The 19,138-nt window shown below is 48.7% G+C and overlaps 1 protein-coding gene across 1 annotated transcript in view; it reads right to left on the bottom strand.

The window, feature by feature from the left end:
* ADCY10 (adenylate cyclase 10) overlaps positions 1-13,967 on the bottom strand; it is a 58,856-nt gene extending 44,889 nt beyond the window's left edge. Inside the window, exons 1-9 of the mRNA XM_057495167.1 lie at positions 13,765-13,967; positions 13,015-13,119; positions 11,896-11,934; positions 11,581-11,724; positions 9,691-9,896; positions 8,049-8,145; positions 4,086-4,174; positions 1,679-1,870; positions 316-434 (exon numbers count right to left, since the gene is read on the bottom strand). Of these exons, the coding sequence (XP_057351150.1) occupies positions 316-434; positions 1,679-1,870; positions 4,086-4,174; positions 8,049-8,145; positions 9,691-9,896; positions 11,581-11,724; positions 11,896-11,934; positions 13,015-13,119; positions 13,765-13,912 (1,139 nt within the window). The 5' untranslated portion in view covers positions 13,913-13,967. The remainder of the gene's footprint in view (positions 1-315; positions 435-1,678; positions 1,871-4,085; positions 4,175-8,048; positions 8,146-9,690; positions 9,897-11,580; positions 11,725-11,895; positions 11,935-13,014; positions 13,120-13,764) is intronic.
* Positions 13,968-19,138: the final 5,171 nt, after the last annotated feature.

The raw sequence follows: 19,138 nt of genomic DNA, 5'->3' as shown, positions 1-19,138 counted from the left end.
TGGGAGTTTGACCTCGACCAAGCAGCAGGCCCGATGCACGGACAGCCGTGCCACGTGGCCTTCCGTGCAAACCTGGTACACCTGGGCTCTTCGGGAAGGGCCTCTCTCCCCCTCGCCGGCGCCAGCCCCCCGTCCTGCTGCAGCAGGGCTGGTCCCCCGCTCAGCTTGCACAGCAGGTGAGTGAGGAACGGCAGACAGGAGGGTGCCCAGCCCAGGACGGCTCTCCCCGCGTTCCCGTTCCCTGACCCTGTCCTGTCTCCCTAAATGCTACCAAAGGGTTAGGGACCACCAGGTGGGATCAGGGTCAACACTCACTGGATTTCGGGGACCTGAGAGCAGAACTTAAATATATCCACCGCACTTTCCAAGGCTTGAGTAACCTCATCAGGTGCCTTTTCCCCGGGGAAGCCGAAGACACAGAGGAAGCAGCAGCCCTGTGTGGAGTCAGCAAACAGGGCCGCGGTGAGCCCTCCGGGCCAGCCAGGGCTCGGGGGCGGCAGCCTTTCTGCTCTCTGAAGCAGGCACATGGCGACAGCTCTCACACCGACTTCATTTCTAGCAGACTTTAGAAAATTCACAGTGCGTCCCATCAGCGGCCGTGCCTCCTCCAGAGCTCACAGGTGGTTCTGAGTTGTTTGCACACCACCTCCCACCTGCCCTCTGCTGGGCGCAAGGTCACAGGCGGCCAGGGGGCCAGTTCACGGCCAGGCCAGGTGGCAGCACGGAGCAGCGGCGAGGGGCCGGCTCTGTCCCTCGGGCCCTGCGCTCTCTTCCGCCCGCACAGTGGCGGGGGAGGTGGCCGCCCCTAGGAGCCCTGGGAGCCCTGGGAGCCCTGGGAGCAGAGTGTGTTCGCGCCCGGCCCCGGCCCTCCTGCCTGCTGGCTGCTCTGGCCGCCCAGCCTCGCCTTCGGCCTTCTGTGAGGGGCCCCACTTAATGCTCACGCCTCCCCCATGCGTGGCGAGAGCGGCTCGGGGGTGGAGGGCTCTGATCTTAGGACCCGAAGTCACCCCAGATGGGGAATCCTGGTCACTGGTACTTCTGTGCCAATCTGTGGATCTGTGGTCGTTTGTGGATCCCATTGTTTGTCTCTGAACTGATTAAGAGCAGGTTAAAAACACGCAGGAGCTGGAGGGGACTCCACACCCCCGCCATGCCTCTGTGCCCGCTAAAAACTGAGGGGGCTCCGGAGGTGCAGGTCGGGCAGGTGGGAATTAGTGGAAACAAGCTTCAGGGTGTGATGGTTGCCAGACAACTGGCCTGAAATCTGGGTGGTGCATAACACGGAGGGCTGGAGAGGCACCCGCAGTGAGAGGTTAGCAGGGGGCACTGCAGCCAAGAACCCAGACGGGGCAGGCGGACCCCCACTGACTCACCGGACGATCATGAGCAAAACCTCATCTTACCTTGTCCCAGTACCCCACACCCCCACCTCAGCATCCTCATGTGGTACCTCTTAGAGTACCATGAGGGTGAAGTGAATTAACGTGTGTAAAGTGTTGAGAACAATTCCTGGCACACAGTTGGGGTATGCACCATATAAGCTGTTATTAAAATTATAAATAAGGATTGATGTTTCTAGGTTAAAAGTGTCTTCTATTCCCTTCTTCTCCCCCATATCTGTAGGCATGAATGCTAACCTTAAATTTGGGTAGGTTCCCACCTGTTAGTTCACATTTACCTTGTCAAACATGAAGACTTTATTGATTTGGCCTCGGAAGACCCTCAGGACAGAACTGATGTGCACAAAGGCCTCCTGGATGGCCGAGCTGATAACTTCTGCTTTGTCCTGGTCCTTAAACATCAGGTTCACAAACACAATGGTCACTGGGCGCAGCTCAGACAAATACCCCCGAAGCTGCTTGTCATCGATCTGCCAAGCAGAGAGAGGCTCTCCTGAGCGTCTGTCCTCGGTAGTGGATCCTTCCTCGCCACCCCACCCCTCCCACGCACCCGACAGTGTCACTGGGCGGGAACCGGCCTCTTGAGATTCTCTGGGGAAGCTCAAGTTACCAGAATGCACAGGCACAGCGTGGCCAGAGCCCACCCGCAGTCGCGCAGACGGAACCCGAGCGCACCAGCAGAACCCCTTCCGGTGGGACTCACGCACCTGCCCCTAGCCGGGAGCCGCTGCCCCGCTGGTCCCCATATGAGCCTTCACGTCAAAAGAAACTACTGCTCCCTTTGGCTCTCTGATAATTTAGGGGTCAGAATTGCATGTGATGTCATTCAACCTTTTAGTTTCACAGCCCCAGGACCTCCTGGAATAGTTTTACATTCTATCCCACTTTATCTTCAAATGAAATAAAACAGCATTATTCTTCCCATTTTACTGATTAGATAACTCAGACATGAGGAAATAACCCACGTGTCCCAGGGCCGCGTAGATGACAGTAGCAAACTAGAACTCAAATCCCCAGACTCCTGCGTGGACCTTCCACCCAGCGCTTGGCCCCAACACCTGTCCACACCAGGCCCAGGCAGAGGCAAGAAGACTCTCCCCAAATTAGCCCTACCTGTCATGACCCCTGAATTTTGTTAAATGAAGTGCACAACAAACCATTGGGAGGAAGTCATTGCATTTTCTCCCTCATGTAGCACGAAAATGTCAGATTCTCCACTGACAATAGGAAACACACCTTTAGATGAAGAGGGAATTGTATATCGGGGCTCCTGCAGCCCTGCTTCCTAACTGGCTGGGATCGTCCTGGTTTCCTGGAATTTTATTCTTTTCATCAAGGACGATTTAATAATTGCTAACTAACCAATGTGATGATTTTCTTGGATTTTTCAAATACATTTATTAAATAAGTAGTCAATACTAAATAAACAATATTACTTATTAAATATATTGAATTAACTAATTAGAAATAATTCCATCAGACCATGTGTTCTGAGTTTGGGTTTAGAAAATGCGCCGCTATTCCCCAGGGAGGAGCGCAGGCCTTAGAAAAGTCGTGAGAGGTTTGCCTTTTGCCTCCTTTCAGCCCCCGTACCTGCATCTTCACTAGGTGTTCATTATTCCTACCCACAGCTTTCTTGGTGACTCACGGATCTATTTTGTATCTCATTCCTGTAGGCCTTGCTCTCGGCTGGGTGAGGCTGGAGACACGTAATGCTTTATGTCTCTTGGAAGCAGGGAGGGGAGGGCTTTCTTGAGCTTCAAAAATCTTTAAGAGTCACAAAGTTGAAGGCACTAGAGGTTGTGTTTCCAAACTGGCTGAAGGCAGATGGGCATATTCTGATCCCTTTTCATCCCACACTATGAAGGCAGCTGTCGGGACGCTGGTCAGGCTTGGCCTACAAAGACTTCCTCCAGGACACAACTGCATTTCGATGGGATTAAGGGTTAACACTGGCATATATCAGGAGGGTGGAGAGGCCTGGGCAAAAAATGTAGGTTCCTATAGAACAGGGTTCAAATCCTAGTCACATCTCTTACTTTACAAGCTTGGGGAAGTGCCTGGTACCCTGCTGGCTCTCAGTTTTCTCATACATAAAGTGGGGATGAAGATATCTACCAAGGATTGTGAAGAAGAAAAACATGAAGCAGCAGAGAGTGTGGCATGTGGTGAGCTCTGAGAGGTAGTTATAATTCACGTGGGTTAACACATTTGAGAGAGCTTAGATCTAGGTGAATGAAAAGAAAATTGTCGGTAGTGGAGGTAGTTCTGAGCATTCTGATTCTCTGTATGGTAAACTTTCAAAGCTCACGAGCTAATGGAAGCAACTTGGATAAATATGTGCCAGTGCCCAGCCACTCAACATCTGCCTGCTGTGCGTCATGCAGAAAGCGTGACCATTGGTTCCTCTCTGCTTGGGGCACTTTCAGGCTGCCCAGCTGTGTAAGGCAACCCAGTCCTAGTTATGCCTGTTGTCACAGTGTCATTATAAATAATGCCCTCTGTAACCCTTAAGAAGTGTCCTAATTTGAGCAATAAATTTATAGTTACCTACATATGGAGAATGTCAGCCTCACCTCTTTTTATTTCAATGAAACATTTTTCTAGCTACTGGTTTTCTTAATCTTTCCAGCTGTCCAAGATCCCTAACAGCCCAAAAGCCAATAAATCAAATTATGAAAATACCTGCTTCAATATGCTGTCCATCAGATACTTCTGTAGGGACAGCTCCAGTTCAGGATCCGACTCCAGCGTGCACGTGAGCCTCAGCAGGTCTAAGAGGGCAGGCAGAGGAGAAGGGTCAGAAAGGGTGGCTTGGTGCTGCAGCTGGCGCAGGAGAGGGGCCTCCCTGCCCCCACTCCCTTGGGCAGTGGTCTTCCCAGTTCCGTCAGGGGACTCTGGGACACCTAGTGGCCGATAGGGCCAAGGACATCCAATGCGAAGCTCTTGGAGGTTGCAGGCTTCCTAAAATTCAGTTCCTGTAGCTTAAAACCCTGTTCTAATTGTTGTCTCACTTTGGAACTTGGAGAGATTTTTACCTGCAGACTTGAGCTAAAACTATTGCCAGAGATGATGGGAAAAAACAAATGAGGGTGACAGCAGAGGGCGATGGCGATGGAGAAAGGGCATGATGGAATTGAAAGAGCAGCAGGAGAGAGATTTAGGAGAGTGGCTTCTGCCCCCAGGTTTGACACCAGCTCACTGGGTGGCCCTGGATAAGTCACCTCACTGCTCCATTGTCTCCTATTTCCTTGAGCAGTGGGGTTTCCTAACCTCTGCGGTTTCTGTTAGGCAGGAAAACAGATATGAGTGAGGTGGGGAGAGATAATTAAGGCCAGTAAAGGCCACTACAAGGGGCTCAAAAAGTTAACCAGTTAAAACTAGAAGCCCAGAAAAGACTCAAGAGTTAATGAGTTGATCAGTTAAAGCTCAGAAAGCCAGGAGCAACTTGGCCTGGAATGTTTGAATATTCCCCAGATAAAGGAAAGTATGTGAGCACAGGCCCATGTGTTCATGGTGTCAGTCAGATCATGTCATTGTAAGATTTACTTTAGCCTGCCTGCTAAAAGGCCCAGCCACAAACAGCATACTAAAGACAGAAGATTCCACCTTAAAGCTAAAATTGCATTTTAAAACCCAGGAAGTTAAGAAGTACCATGCTTAACTTACTCTTTAGCAAACAGACAATAACTCAGCCCACCTTGGGGGCTGGGCAGGCAGTCTTGTTTGATATGCTCCCAGGCCAAGAAGCAGGTATCTCAGGGAGAAATCAGAGCAGTAAATTTCTCGTGTTAAGTTAATTTGAATGTTTGGGGCCCACTTAACAAGTCTGCACCCCCAGCCCTTGGTCACATTCCTGAAAAACCCTTGAAAGGGGGAACCCTCAACCTTTCAGTGCGCTCCTGTCTCTGAGGTCGCCCATACTTTGTAAGTGCGTAATTTTAACTTTTTCCCAATCTTTCTGCGTGCCTCTCTCTCAGAAGTAGCCCATGTTCCCCTTTCTCTGAGGGTGCAATTCTCTCTTTAAATAAAACTTAAACCTTTCAAGGTGCTTCTCCTCCCTGAGGTTGCCTGTACGTTTTCTCTCTTTAAGTAACTAACTAACTTTACCTCTGCTTCACTACTGTGTCTCTGCCCTTCAGTTCTTTGCTGCGGCGAGACGAGAAATGAGGAAAATACACAACACCCGCCTAACAGTTCCCTTCACTATAATGGCTGATCATTCCATACTCTGGAATAGACTGATAGGAGGAGGCAGGAGTGAGCTTGAAGACGTCAAAAAATCAGGGAGAAAAAAATGATGACAGGTTTTCAGCAGGGATGAGAATAATGAGAATGTGGGGGGAAAATGAGATGAAAAATAAAAATGAGGTCTGAATGGGATATAAATCAACCACATTTAATTTCCAAGTGTTTATTGAATATATTCAAAATCTAATGCATTCAAAACACCACGCTTGGCACTATACGGGAAATGAGGGCCTTCTCCTGCAGGTGCTGACTCATTGGATAGCCATATATTTATGTGTGGAAAGGTTAAATAGAAAAAAAAGTCAGGCTAAATGAGCTAACAGATTGTAAGAGCCAGAGAGATTCGGAGGAAGCAGTGGTCGATAGGAGCGGGTTTAATCAGAAAGGGGCTCACAATAAATGAGGGATTTCACTGGACCTTGGATGACTTAGGACATTTTATTAGGGTTGAGGAGGGCATGCCTAGCAGAGGGAACCGAGGAGGCCAAGTGGAGAATGCACGTAGCATGTTGAAGGACTGGTGTGGACCGTGCTGAGCTCCAGTCCCAGGTGGGTGTTGGAGACTAAGAAGAAATGACACCCACCGGAGTTGGAGACAGGCAAGGAGCACAGGGCGAGAGCTGGCGTCGTGGCAAAGGCCTAGATCTTTACAGTGGCCATGATTACAGGTCACCTGTGCCTGTGGCAGAATAAAGAATTTGGCAGGTCTGCTCCTTGCCCCTGGGAAGTGAATGCTAAATCTTTGGAATTCCCCGAGTTGTGATATTGTCTCCTTTATCCAGGTGGGCCCTTTGACCCACACCTGTTTATGCTAATGAGAGGACCAGGGTCAGGGCTGGTCACAGGGAAAACCCAACCACAGGATGAGAGGGCTGGACTTTGAGCCCCAGATGAGGAAGAGCTTCACTCCCGACCTCTGAGCAGGAAAAGGGGCTGGACCTGGAGCTTGTCACACTGCCAGTGATTCGGTCGATCATGCCTACTCACTAAAACCCCAGTACAAATGCCAGGCACCCAAAGCTTGGGTGAGCTTTCCCTGTTGGGAATCAGACACCGATGTGCAGGGACAGTGATGTGTCCTAAGGGTGCAGAAGCGTCGTGTGGAATTCTCGGAGGCCTTATGTGTCTTATCTGCGTCTTTACCTATATGTGCGTTTATCTGGCTGCTCCTCATTTGTGTCCTTTACAGTCAAACTGTAACAGAAGCATAGTCGCTTCCTGAGTTCTCTGAGTCCCTCCGATGAATCATGGGGCCTGAGGGCTTCGTGAGAACCCCTGGGTTTGCAGAAGTTCATCGGAAGAGCTGGTGGCCTCGTGGTCCCAGAGCCTGGGCTGGCGTCAGCTGAAGGGGGTCTCGTAGAGGACGCAGCCTGAGCACCCGGCCGACTCCAGGCGGCCAGCCTCAGGAGTACACGGCGCTATGTCAATGCCCAACCTGGCCTGCAGAGCCCTTTACTGAAGGCAGAGCATGAGCGCGGAGGTTGGATGGGATGGGATGGAGCTCAAGGAGTGTCGCTACACTTCTTCTCTCCGGAGCTTCTGGGCCCCCGGCCTTCCCTGGTCAGTTTTCTTGCAGCCCCCTCCCCATTCCCTAGTGCAGCTTATGGAAGTGCAACCTGTTTGTGATGTTCAAAATGTTCAAGACCTGTGCAGAAATGATGAGAAAAAAGAATGATTCAAAGGTGTTTCTGAAGTATCTAGTTTGGATGAAGAAACCGTTTTTAGGGAAAGATGAGTAGCCTAGAGTTTAGACGTTGCTACAATAAATTTCTAGCCCCAAGACAGAGCCCCATGTGCCTGGGTCGCCACATCAGCAGACGGAAGCTGAGATAACTTCCGTGTCCCTGTGTATGTCCTGTCTGCCCGGACGTGTGGTGTGTCCAGTCGTCCGGCCCCCTGTTCCAGGCCGACTCTGGGCCTTCTCCCTCCTCCCCCCAAACAAGGCTGACCATGTGGCCCCAGCCAATCAGATGTCAGGGCTCAGGACCGAAGAGTGGGTGGACGCATGCCCTCCGAAGTGCATGTGACCAATGCTTTTGGGGCAAAAAAGTCTGTCAGAGGATGCAAGAGGCACAGACGTACAGTTAGTCTTCTGGGAAGCTCGGTGGTGAAGGGTAGGAGGGAAAAGTAAGGTTCGTAGAAGTTTTTTCTTTTGTCAAGGGGGAGACTTATACATTTGGAAGATGAGGGAAAGAGCCATTGCCAGGCAGGGGTAGAGGGCCTGGGAGGGGGCACTTCTGATCGCTGCTGTGGGCAATGGGAAGGAGGTCCCCTTTGTGGGCTAGGGACTGCGGCCTGCACTGGGGGGCCAGCTCTCAGCACGAGCCTGTGGCTTTGCTGTAAGACCCTGTGGACCACAGGTAGAGGTGAAGGCTCCCATCCACGGAGGGTACTTACTTTTGTGGTCACCAGATGGGTAATAATCCATGAAAGTCATACAGTTGGTGAAAAATTCATCAAAGTTAAAGGAAGGGGGTGTTTTTAAGAACGTAACCTGAATTTTAAAAAAAGAGATGATTTTGGTCATTCTGAGGGCCGTCTGGTCCTTTGAATGTAGTTTCTTAGCACAAAGGGCAGGGAGTGTGCTTTTGAAATGTCATGATATGCTTTTGAAGGACATGATAAACAGAGGCGGGCACACTTAACCAAAGGAGGCATTTCATTTGGGTGCCATTATATTAAAAAACCTCTCCAATTAGTCATCATGACCTCGACCTTCAGTATCTTGCCAGATACAGCCATTCCAGGGCTACCCTGTATACTTTTCCATTCCTGGAACTTCTTTTTTTTCTCTCCCATAATATTTTGACTTAAATGAAACCTGGTTAAATTATACACCACTTCTTTCTCATACATTAGGAGGGGCTGGTGCCCAGAAGGGTATTAGGAACATCACCAATAAGGAGATTCACATTAAATCACAAACCTATGGCATGATTCATGGACCCTGGCCCAGCCCCACTCCTAGGGTGTTCTTTCCCCCCATTTATTTTCTCTAACTGGGTAAACTTATCCAACCATGAGAAACCACCAGGCAAAACCATATGCAGGGACATTCAACCAAATAATTGACTGATACTCAAGAATTCTTAAGCATCCAGGTTGTCAAAGACACAGAACAGCTGAAGGCCTCTGTCACAGATCTCAGGGGACCAAGTGACAGTGGCAGATGCGGTGGGAGGTTGCCGATGGAGTCCCGGACTGCTCCACGGAGGGCACTAGCGGGACACCTGGCGCGGTCCACGTTAAGGTCTTTACCTAGTGAACAGTCTTGGCCAGTACTGGTTTTCTGGTTTTGACTCTTGCACTCATGTTAACATTCGGGAAATTGGGTAAGGGATAAATGCAAACTTATTTTTTAACATTTTGGTGAGTCTAAAATAAATTAAAAACTACAACAGGTTTTAAAGGCATTATGAATGATTGAAGACGGGGACGGGCACTGTGTTAGCCAGCTAGGTCTGGGCTTGGAGGGGAAGGCGAGGCAGGGACCCGAGGGCAGGCACTCTGGGGAAGCCCCTTTTCGTCGCCAGCCTCCCGTCTCCCCCGTGTGCCCGCCTGTCGGCTGGCAGCAGGCCCTCTCCTCCCAGGCGCGCCCTCAGAGCAGTTTCTCTGCACTGGCTGCGTCCCAAGGACAGTTCTGTTTAGGGTCAGTCTTCCGCTTAAGCACAGTGTTTTCTACGAGGCAGGGTCACATGTCTCTCTTCCCTCCCAGACTCGGCTGGCCCTGCTCGCCTCCAGCCCCCACCTCTGGGGTCCCCTGCCCTGAGTTAGGAGGGGTTGTGGAGGCCGTGGCTGCACTCAAAACTACAGCCTCTGCTTCTAGGGAGCGGCTGGGGAGCCCTCCTGCCTCTTAAGCAAAGGCACCAGCCCCCCCGGCCACCTTGGTACCCAGGGCCCACATCCATGGCTGCCACAGAGATGCCAGGTGCTTCCTCTCAGGCTCACCCAGTCTAACTGCTCACGCTGCCCGAGTCCCCAGCCCCGGGGTCCTCTCCCACGGGCCCTGGCGCGGTCCCAGGCTCAGCCTCATACCCACCTTAACTGCCCTCTCATTTGGAATCCTCTCGATCTCAATCATGCTGCGGTCACAGAGCTGCCAGCAGTTTGGGGACAGAATGACGTCGTTCATCTGTGCCATGTTCTGTGCGAGGCGTACATCTTCTACCACCTGGCCGGCCATCACGAAGTGGTTGTGTGTTTCATCTCCAAACACCAACATGGTGATGTGGCCAGCGGCCAGGCCTGGCCAGAAGGCAAGGATAGGTTCACACAAGGAGGTCTGGGCCGTTCCCCAGCATCAGTTCCTGGAAAAACTAGAATCTTGCTGTGACTACTATGTCAGAGCAAACTCTAATTTCTAAGATTTTACGCAGAAAGCAGAGAATGCCTCTTCTGAGCCAGGCCTTCCAGAGCGCTTCTCCTGAACCTAGAAGTCAGCTACTAGTTTTCACCCTTCTGTGACGGCTGTTGCCCTAGAGAGCCCTATCTATCCTTCAGTTTATCTATACTGATGGCAACAGAGAACAACTTCATTAACCCTGGCTGGGGGAAGATTTGCCTTTTGTCAGACATGGAAGCTTTAACTAAAAAGAAACCTTGTGAGTGGAAGTTCAGGCAACAGTCAGAGGGGAAGGTGAGGAAAAGGGGAAGGCACGTGAGAGTCAGGTGGCCCCGCCACAGGGATAAGAACCAGGTGTCCCTGCCGTGTGAGAGTCAGGTGGCCCTGCCACACATCCTCAAATTGTTTTGAAGGTGGGAGATGAAGGGTTTGGTCCCGGAGCAACAGGAGAGAAAATAAGAATGACACGCACACAAAACCCAGGTGTAAATGAGCTGTAAGTGACACACGGTTCTTTTAAACAACTGTAATTAACCCTAACTTGTTTTTTTATCTCTGCTATCCTCTGTGCTGATTTGTCAACGCTGATTTCACCAAGATATATGGACACACACACACTTGTATAGACACACACGGTTGTATATATATATGCATGTAGTTGCATATTTACACAATGGTTGTATACATACAGTTGTACATACACATGATCGCACAGACACACACAGTCTGTTTCCCTCTGAAACACTGATGCTCAGCTCAGCGAACAAAGTGCCAGCCCATCAGCAGGCACACGGAGGGTTCGTGTCCCCTCATTCCCCAGAAAGGTAATACATCAGACTTGCTAGCTGCTCACTTGGGAAAAATATTCAGTATTACAATGATTTTGATTTTATTCAACAAAAGGTTTAAGTTGGACCTTTCCAATAACCTTAAGAAAGCTGAGAAGCTGCTAACTGGATCACCACTGATACTGCGGAAATCTATGTTTACAAAGTGTCCTTAGGTGGCAGCTAACACCAATGCACCACCTGTGGCTTGTCACACCTCTCAGAACGCCTTCCTCAGCCGTGGAACGGCCACACGATGCCCCTACCTCAGGACCGTGGCGAAGCGGAAATGGCCTAGCATGTGTGATGCCCACAGCCAGTGTGGAAGCACATGTAATCATATTACACGCAGGGACTTGTGGGGCCTCTGTCTGTGGGGCAGGTGACCTGGGAAGCGTTCCTTGCAGGCCATCCCTGTGGTAGGGGATGCCTGGTCTTAGGACACTGCTCAATTTACATGGTCACCAGCTACTTGTGTGGACAGTACCCGCTGTGGACAGCGCCAAGACTTGCGAATAATAGCGGTGACGGCGACAGTACCCATGGAGACTGGGTGCCAGTACCACCCTAACTAGTTGACTGACTTTTTGCAAGAGCCTGTGAGTAGGTACCAGGGTGGGCCTGAGGCCTCGGCTGACCCTAAAGCTCAAGCCATGATGTGAGACCGAGCCATGCGTTCTGCCGTTTCTCTTCGGGAGAGATGCCTCAGGAGCCAGCCCGCATCCCAACGGGTGGCACCTCTTCTCTCTCAAAGGCTTACCTATCTTGACTCGGATGTCCAGGCCTTCCTTGGGCTCCTGGGCCTCAAGCAGCCCGTGGACCTCCAGGCTGCACTTCACCGCCACCGTGATGGTACCTTTCAGCTGCTCCCGCCCCACCTTCCACATGGCCAGCAGCGCGTCGCCTCGAAGAGACAGACACACGGGGCCTCTGGACCTGCCCTGGGGTGGATCTGCCCCCGGGCCAGCCGTCTGGGGGTCGCCCTGCCCACGCCTCGGGCCGGCGCCGCCCCCTCTGGGCTGCCTGCCGGGAGCTTGGGCCCCCCACCCCGACCCCACCGCGGGGAGCCCCGTACCTGCAAACTTTAAGATGTCTCCTCCAAAAGTCAACACTTCTAAGGAGGGAAAGAAGGGAAGTCAAACCCTGCATTCTGAAAGCTCATGGAAAGAATTCCTTGGTCAGTGGAATGGAAACCAGGCCAAGAGCAGCTCTGAGAAGGGGCTTACGCCACGCGTGCCACCGCAGACGGGGCGCCCCACCAGCCCGAGGTCCCCTCCCGCGGGGCGCGCAGAGCAGGGTGCTGGGCTGCTGTGGACGGGAAGAGACTGGAAAGGAGGAGGTGGGGCCGCAATGAGGCCCCAGGACAGCTGCCTACCCCCCTGCCCCCCGGAGGGAGCCCGGGGCAGCGAGCAACCGGATCCCTCCAGAATCAGCAAATTGGGAGACATCTGTGATGAGCTGGGGTTTTCCTGTAATTTGCACTCTGTTTGTGCTTTCTGACAGAAATGGGCATCTTTTCCCCCCTCTTTATGCATCATCACAAATTTGTCCAGCACAGTTGTGCCGAGTGGGATGCAAAAAGGCATCTGAGACAGTTTCTGCTTTAAAGGAGCTCCGAGGTTTGTCCAGTGGGCGATGCTCAGACATGACCAGGAAACTTAGCGCCCGAGGAAAGGGTAGGTCCGAGTTTACCTTGATCAGTAAGTCCTCTTCCTCCTGAACAGTTTGAATTACTAATGCTGCAAGGTGGAAGGCAGAGACTGAAAAGGGACCGAACTTCTCGGTCCCCTGTCCATGCTTCAGAAGCCAGCATCAGGAGATGCACGGCCGAGACCATGCGTCCCCAGCTGTCCGTACGGCCTTCTCTCAGTGCCTGCGTCTGGGCTCTGATGCGAGACTCGGAGCCAGTGACTGTCCCTGAATGTACTACTCCAGGTCCTTACAAACAGTATCTAATTCAGTCATTTAACCAATTCATGCCAAGCATCCTTTGGCGCCCATAGTCTGTATTGGCGGGGCAGGTGACATCCCCTCACTTGTACTGTACTTCAAAAAAGACTGGTTTCATGCACATTTCATGGAGAAATTAAAGAGTGCTGAGGAATAGTGCTCTGTGAGGTCATAACGGATCAGTGCAGGGAAACAAGAAATTGAGAGGCACATAAGCCAGGAGCCCGTGGGGAGGGACACTCACTCTCCACGATTGCGCTGATGTGGTAGTTGAGGACCTCCACCAGCTGCTCGGCCCCGCGGTCCATGTACATGGCTCTGCTGAACTTCTCCGTCATTTCAGTAAAGCCTGTAATAAACGTACAGCAGGTTTCCTTGGCCCCTTGGGGGGACCAAATAGCCAGGAAAAGAGCGTGCTGGGGAGCAGTGGGTTTCTTCTTAGTGGTCTTTGTGGCTGGTCAGCTATCAGATATGCAGTCTCTGCTATCTATATTTACTATTTTAGGGTCAGGAAAAGACGTCAGAATCCTCTTTCCTCCAAATTTCTCAACTTATACTGAGATGACTGCAGTTCCTTCGACAGGTTGTAGAACTCCCATCCCAAAACAGTGAAAACATAGAATTCAAACACCTTTGAAGAGGTGGCAAGTTTGCTGTTAAGACGTGAACACCACCTGGAAAGATCATTTCCTGAGGCCAGTGTGGCCTGGGACAGGGGTGGGGTTTGGGGAATCAGGTGGGTGAGTTTGGGGCCGGGAACCGGAGCCTGAGTTCCCAGGCGTGGGATGTGGGCATCGTACAGATCTGCCCACGACTGCGACACGCTGAGTAAGGGCAGATGAGAGCGGCCCTGCCCATAGGCGGCCCTCCTCCCTGTTTGCCTGGCAGGGACGCCACAGTGGTGCACAAGCTCAGAAAGGGCAGGCGCACTGTGCAGTCGGGCTTCTGGGAGAGCCAGGTGTCCACCCACATGAAACAGCTCTGTTGCACTTGCCTGAAATATCCACGAACATCAAGACCCCATCAAAATGGTCCACAGAAGGCAGCTCTGGTGAGAAAGCCCGGTAGACAATGAGGTCCGGCAAGTGGGCTGCTATTCTGACGATGGCCCGGTGTTGTGAGTCTTCTCCCCAGGTGTTCATGCTCAAGGCCAGTGTTCAGGGGCTTCTGGTCACAGCAAAGAGTCCCCAGATAGACCTTCCAGAAAGAAAGGCTGAGAATGGAGGGCCTCTGACACATGCATTCGCTCACTCTCCCATTTCTTCTCCCCTTTTTCTAACCTGGGGCTGCCGCTTTGAGAGATGGATTAGCGACAGTGCCTGAGGCTTTGAGCTGTACTTTATAAGGGCCAATTTTCTAGGCAGAGAACACCTCACACTTTAGGCCTCCAGCCCTGAGCAGCTGCCATGTAATGAGCACATCACAAACAGGATGGGGTGCAAGGGGGTAGCCGAGAGGGCCCGCCTGTTCAGGCCAGCCCCGTGGGAAAGTCTGGGAGCCCCGCTCTGTCCTCATGCCTCGTCTCCCCCATCCCTTCCTTCTGCTTACCCATCTTTTCCCTCTCCTTTTTGGGAAAAGAATGTGTAGATGAGAGTTTATATGTGTGAATGTTTATATTAAGGTAAATGGCAATGTGAAATATTATATATAGCAAGAGATAAAGTATATTGAAGTATAGCCTTAAATAGAGGAAAATAATTGAAAGGGTGTGTGTGTGTGTGTGTGTGTGTGTGTGTGTGTGTGTGTGTGTGTGTAAGGCTTTAAACTGTTAAGTGGAAGGAAATGTTGAAATTTTAGTTTGTTACCCTGTTGGTTCTAAGAAAACTAGGATTTCCTAAGACCTTCCATTAGCTTCTGGGGCCCATTAAATGCCTATGCCTGGATGTTGTAAAAATCATACTCTGCCGCCCTGAACAGGAGTAGCATCCCCAGCTTTTGCAGGGCAATCTGAGTTCTTGGAATAGGTGGCACAGATAATAAGAGAAATTTTTTTTTTTTTATTGAGGAACTGTCACCGACCAACAGAAAGGCACTGGTCAGTGATTTCACCCAGACATGGGTCGTGCTGGGTACATAAGAGGGTCAGAAGGAAAACGTGGGACCGTTAACAGATATCTTAAACTTAAGGAGCCATTTTTTTTTTCTTTTAAATCAGGGAAAACAGTATATTTAACAAACTTTAAAATTTAGAGAAACCTCTAAAAGTGAGTACTGAGTATTAACTATTAGATAACATTGAAGAGGAAAAGCCCTGAGAAACTCAAATGTTATGAAATAAATAAAAGGTAGGGAAACAGGTAACCAAGGTCTTAAAAAAAAGCAGCATTAAAAACACAATCAAAACCATAGGATATACCAGTAACAGTCAAGAAATAACAGGAAAATCAATCAAATAATTTCAGACAATGAATTTGGCAATTGTTATATGAGCTTATAAGAAGGGTGTGAGAAAACTGAATCCCTAGAATGAGCTGAAACTTAGGAAAAGTGCTGAAATTAAGGAAACCTAAGGGGATTTTTCAGCTTTATTGAAAGCAAGGAAATTAAGAAGAATAAGGTCAAAGCTTAAATATGATGTACTACACAATTCTTTTGTTTCTGCCTTCTCCACTATGGAGAACTGAAAAGTGTAACATATATTGCTAAGACAGAGTGGAAGTCCAAGATAAATAATGATAAAGCACTCAGTCATTTTAAACAAATTCAAGTAGCCAGCCCCAGATAACCTATGTGCACAAATCCCAGAAGAACTGACAGATATAATGTCAGTCATCTCAAAAAATAATGGAGAATAAGAGATGGGTTGAAAAATGGAGATGGGAACATTCTCTTCCGAATTTCAAAAGATGAGGTTACATGTGGATTCCAGAAAACACAGAATGGTCAATAGGATGTATCAGTCAGTATAAGCTAGGTTATGCTTCATTAATAAATGAGCCCAAAATCTCAGTGGGATGAAATAATAAAGGCTTATCTCATGTTCATTTCTTGCTGATGCTACATGTCCACTGTAGGCTGGCAGAGGCTCTGTCACTCTGGGAGCCAGGCTGGCATTCTGTCTGCTAAGACAGGAGGAGAGGATTTGGTGGGGTAGATGTGTTCTTAAAGTGTCCTCTCAGAAGAGACATGGTTCACTTCCACTCACATGGCATTGGCCAAAGCAAGCTATGTGGACACATTTAATTTCAATAAGTGTGAAAGTACAATCCTACCATTTGGGCAGTGAGAGAGAGAGAGAGCAGAGATATTTGTGATATTATAAATATTTGATAATATATGGGCACTTATCTCAGCAAAAGGTGATTAAAAAAGAGTAAAGCTGGATTCAGAGCCAGGGCAAACTAGCTTTGTTTCCTTTTTTGAAGAGTTATTAAGCTTTTAAATCAAAAGAATGCTGTAGATAAAGTATATCTTAATGTTAACAAGGCATTTGGCCAAATTTCTCACATCCTTGTGGGTAAAATAGAAAATTATAGGAGTGATAAAAATATAGTTAGCTGGTTAACAACCCTACCTAGAGGACACTGATTCATGCTAGACTGTCCACTGTGAGGGCTGCCATCATGGGTGTGCTAGAGGACGTAAAGGTGTAACTGGAGGGACAGCCAGTGTGCTGAATGATAGAATCAGGACCTTAAAACTGGCTGAAATAATGAAATTTCAGAACAAATGCAAAGTGCTGTTTTTAGAATTTTAACAAAATCAAATGCATAAGCATATGGTGTGAAAAACTAGGTTTGCTGCAAATTCAGTGCTATCTTTAAACAAACTTTATTGAAGCATAACATGTGCAGAACCATACATAATTTGTAAGTGTATAGCTTGATGGACAAATCCATGTAACCCCTACTCATGTCAAGAAAGACGGGGTTACCAGAAGCCCCTTCCATGCTATCTCCCAGTCACTTCCCCTCGTTTCTCCCCAGGGGTACCTCTTTTCTGATTTCAAGCACCAGAGATCACCTTCACCTGCTTTTAAACTTTCTATTAATGAAATAATACTAAATATATTATTTTTGTGGCTATCAAATGTTTGTACTATTCATCCATGTTGTTGTATGTATATCAAGATAATTTATTTCGGTGCTGTATAGTATTCCACCACAAAGGGGTCATCCATTCTCCTACTGACCTGTGGGTGTTCACAGCTTTAGGCTATTAGGAATAATGCTGCTAAGAACCTTCTTGTACACGTGTTTTGGTAAACATATGTATGCATTTTGTCTGGGCATACCTGGGAGAATTGGTGGGTCATAAGATATACATATATTGAGCTTTAGTAGATCCTGCCAAAAAATTTTCTAAAGCAGTTTTACCACTTTATACTCTGCAAGTAAGATACGTGTTATGTTTCTAAATCTTAGGCACCTTGGGTAAGTGGACGTATCTGGTTTTGTATTTTCCTGGTGGTATGATGAAATTGAGTACCTTTCCATATGTTTATTGGCCATTTGGATGCAATGCAATCTTAAGGTACATTAGCAATGTTCAAATCTAATCCCAGCACTGGGTTTAGTTCTGCCTACTTTATTTGGAGATAATTAATGGACTATGGAACATGAGGAATGATGGGAGGTTGAAAATGTTAAGTCAGGAGAGGATGACATATGGATGAACGTGGTAGTTGCCTTCAAATATTTGGGCTGAAATGTGAAGGTTGTGAAGTCACTAGGTCCTTCTGCAAAGTCTAATGCAGGCCCCCGAATTTAACAAAAGAATTGCGTTTCTTTCTCCCTCAGGTAGGGACTGGGTTTGGCTAAGTGAGAAGGTTCATGACAAGGCTGAAGAGGGAAAGAGAAGGAGGCTTTGATTCCTCAGTGGAGAGGGCTAGTTTATAAAGGCCAGGTGAGCCCCGTGCTGTGGCTTCTGCAGGCATGGATGCTCTGAGGCGGCTTCCACAGTGTGCGAGTGGCCACAGGACCGAGATGGGGCCCAGATGGGACTGAGCAGAACCGAGCAGGTCTAGAGCTCTGTTCTCCCTTCTCTCATTGCTGCTCTTTGACTTTCTCAACCTTGTCCTCTTTGGCTACCACTTGTAAGACTCAGACTTAACAAATAAAAATATAGGACATCGAGTTAAATTTGAATTTTAAAGGAATAGTGACTTTTAAACTTAAATATATCCCCAATATCACATTTTATCCAGCAAGCCTACTTCCAGCCTGTCAGCTTCGGCAATACCGCACCTGCTCACAGGCCCAGTATAGAATCTTTCACTTCACTTTGAACACTGTGTTGAAAGTGGGTTAGATTTATTTTTTGTTCCTCCAAAAACATTAATAGGGTCAATGGCTGGCAACCACTGGGAAGCAAATCTGAGCAACGTGAGGCTGACCTCTAGACCCTGGTGGTCCCAGGAAGTACTGTAGTTCCTCATGAGAGGCCGTCTGCCTGCGGGGTGTTCCTTATATTAAGGGAAGATGAATTAGATGGGTGCTAAGACCCCAATGCTGTGCTCTGAATAAAGTGTACAGCTTTATTTCCGAGTTTCTCATTTCCAGGCAAGGAAAGTAGATGCATTTGGAGACTAAGATGACAAGCAGACAAGGGAAACCAGAGTAAGAGTTATTTGTTCATGGGCTGGAAAGGTGAAGACATCTAAAATGAACACCCATAAGAAGACAATAGAAAATTTATATTTTACAAGATTTCATTTTCTGCCTGAAATTACACATCAGAAAATGCTTAAAGATATTTACAGTGTACAGGCACATATCACATTGTAATTTTTATTTGTTGAGACCTCTCTATGTGAAGCATTTTACATAGGTCGCCTCGTTTAGTCCTCCAAGCAGCCCCGTGAGGTGGGCCTGACACAGAAGCTGAGATTCACAGATTAATTCGCCTTTGCTCACACAGCTGAAAAGCCCAGGTCTGTGGGATTAGAAAGTTCATGTTCTTTTTACTAAACCATGTGCAACCCATTTGTATAGTCTTGTGACACAGTGGGGATGTTTATGACCTAGAAAAAAGATGTGTTTCACTTTAGAGCACTTTCACTGCATAGTAATGGTACTGTCTTCAATTATTTGGTGGATTCCACCACAGTCGAGGGTGTGAACAGGGAGTGGGTACCGAGGAGGCACGGAGGCATCCAGCAACGAGGTCATCTGAAAGCCTGCAAGGTGAACGAGCACCAAAGGTGCGTTGAAAGTTTCCTGCAGGAAGGAGAGTGTGTGTGGTTTCATTCTGCTTAAGGTAAACTCAGCAGCACCCAAAAAGTGAAAATGAATTTAAAGATGAATTATATCCATTACTATTTCTCTAAATATCTCTTCTAGAAACTTCTAATTTGTTTCCATGCGTATGTAAAATCAGGTTTTTACGAAGAAGGAGGTACTCTGAGCTGAGAGGGATGCTGCTGCCGG

This window comes from Manis pentadactyla, chromosome 19 (assembly GCF_030020395.1).
Source record: "Manis pentadactyla isolate mManPen7 chromosome 19, mManPen7.hap1, whole genome shotgun sequence".
Taxonomy (NCBI): Eukaryota; Metazoa; Chordata; class Mammalia; order Pholidota; family Manidae; genus Manis; species Manis pentadactyla.
This window is presented reverse-complemented; position numbering and strand designations above follow the sequence as displayed.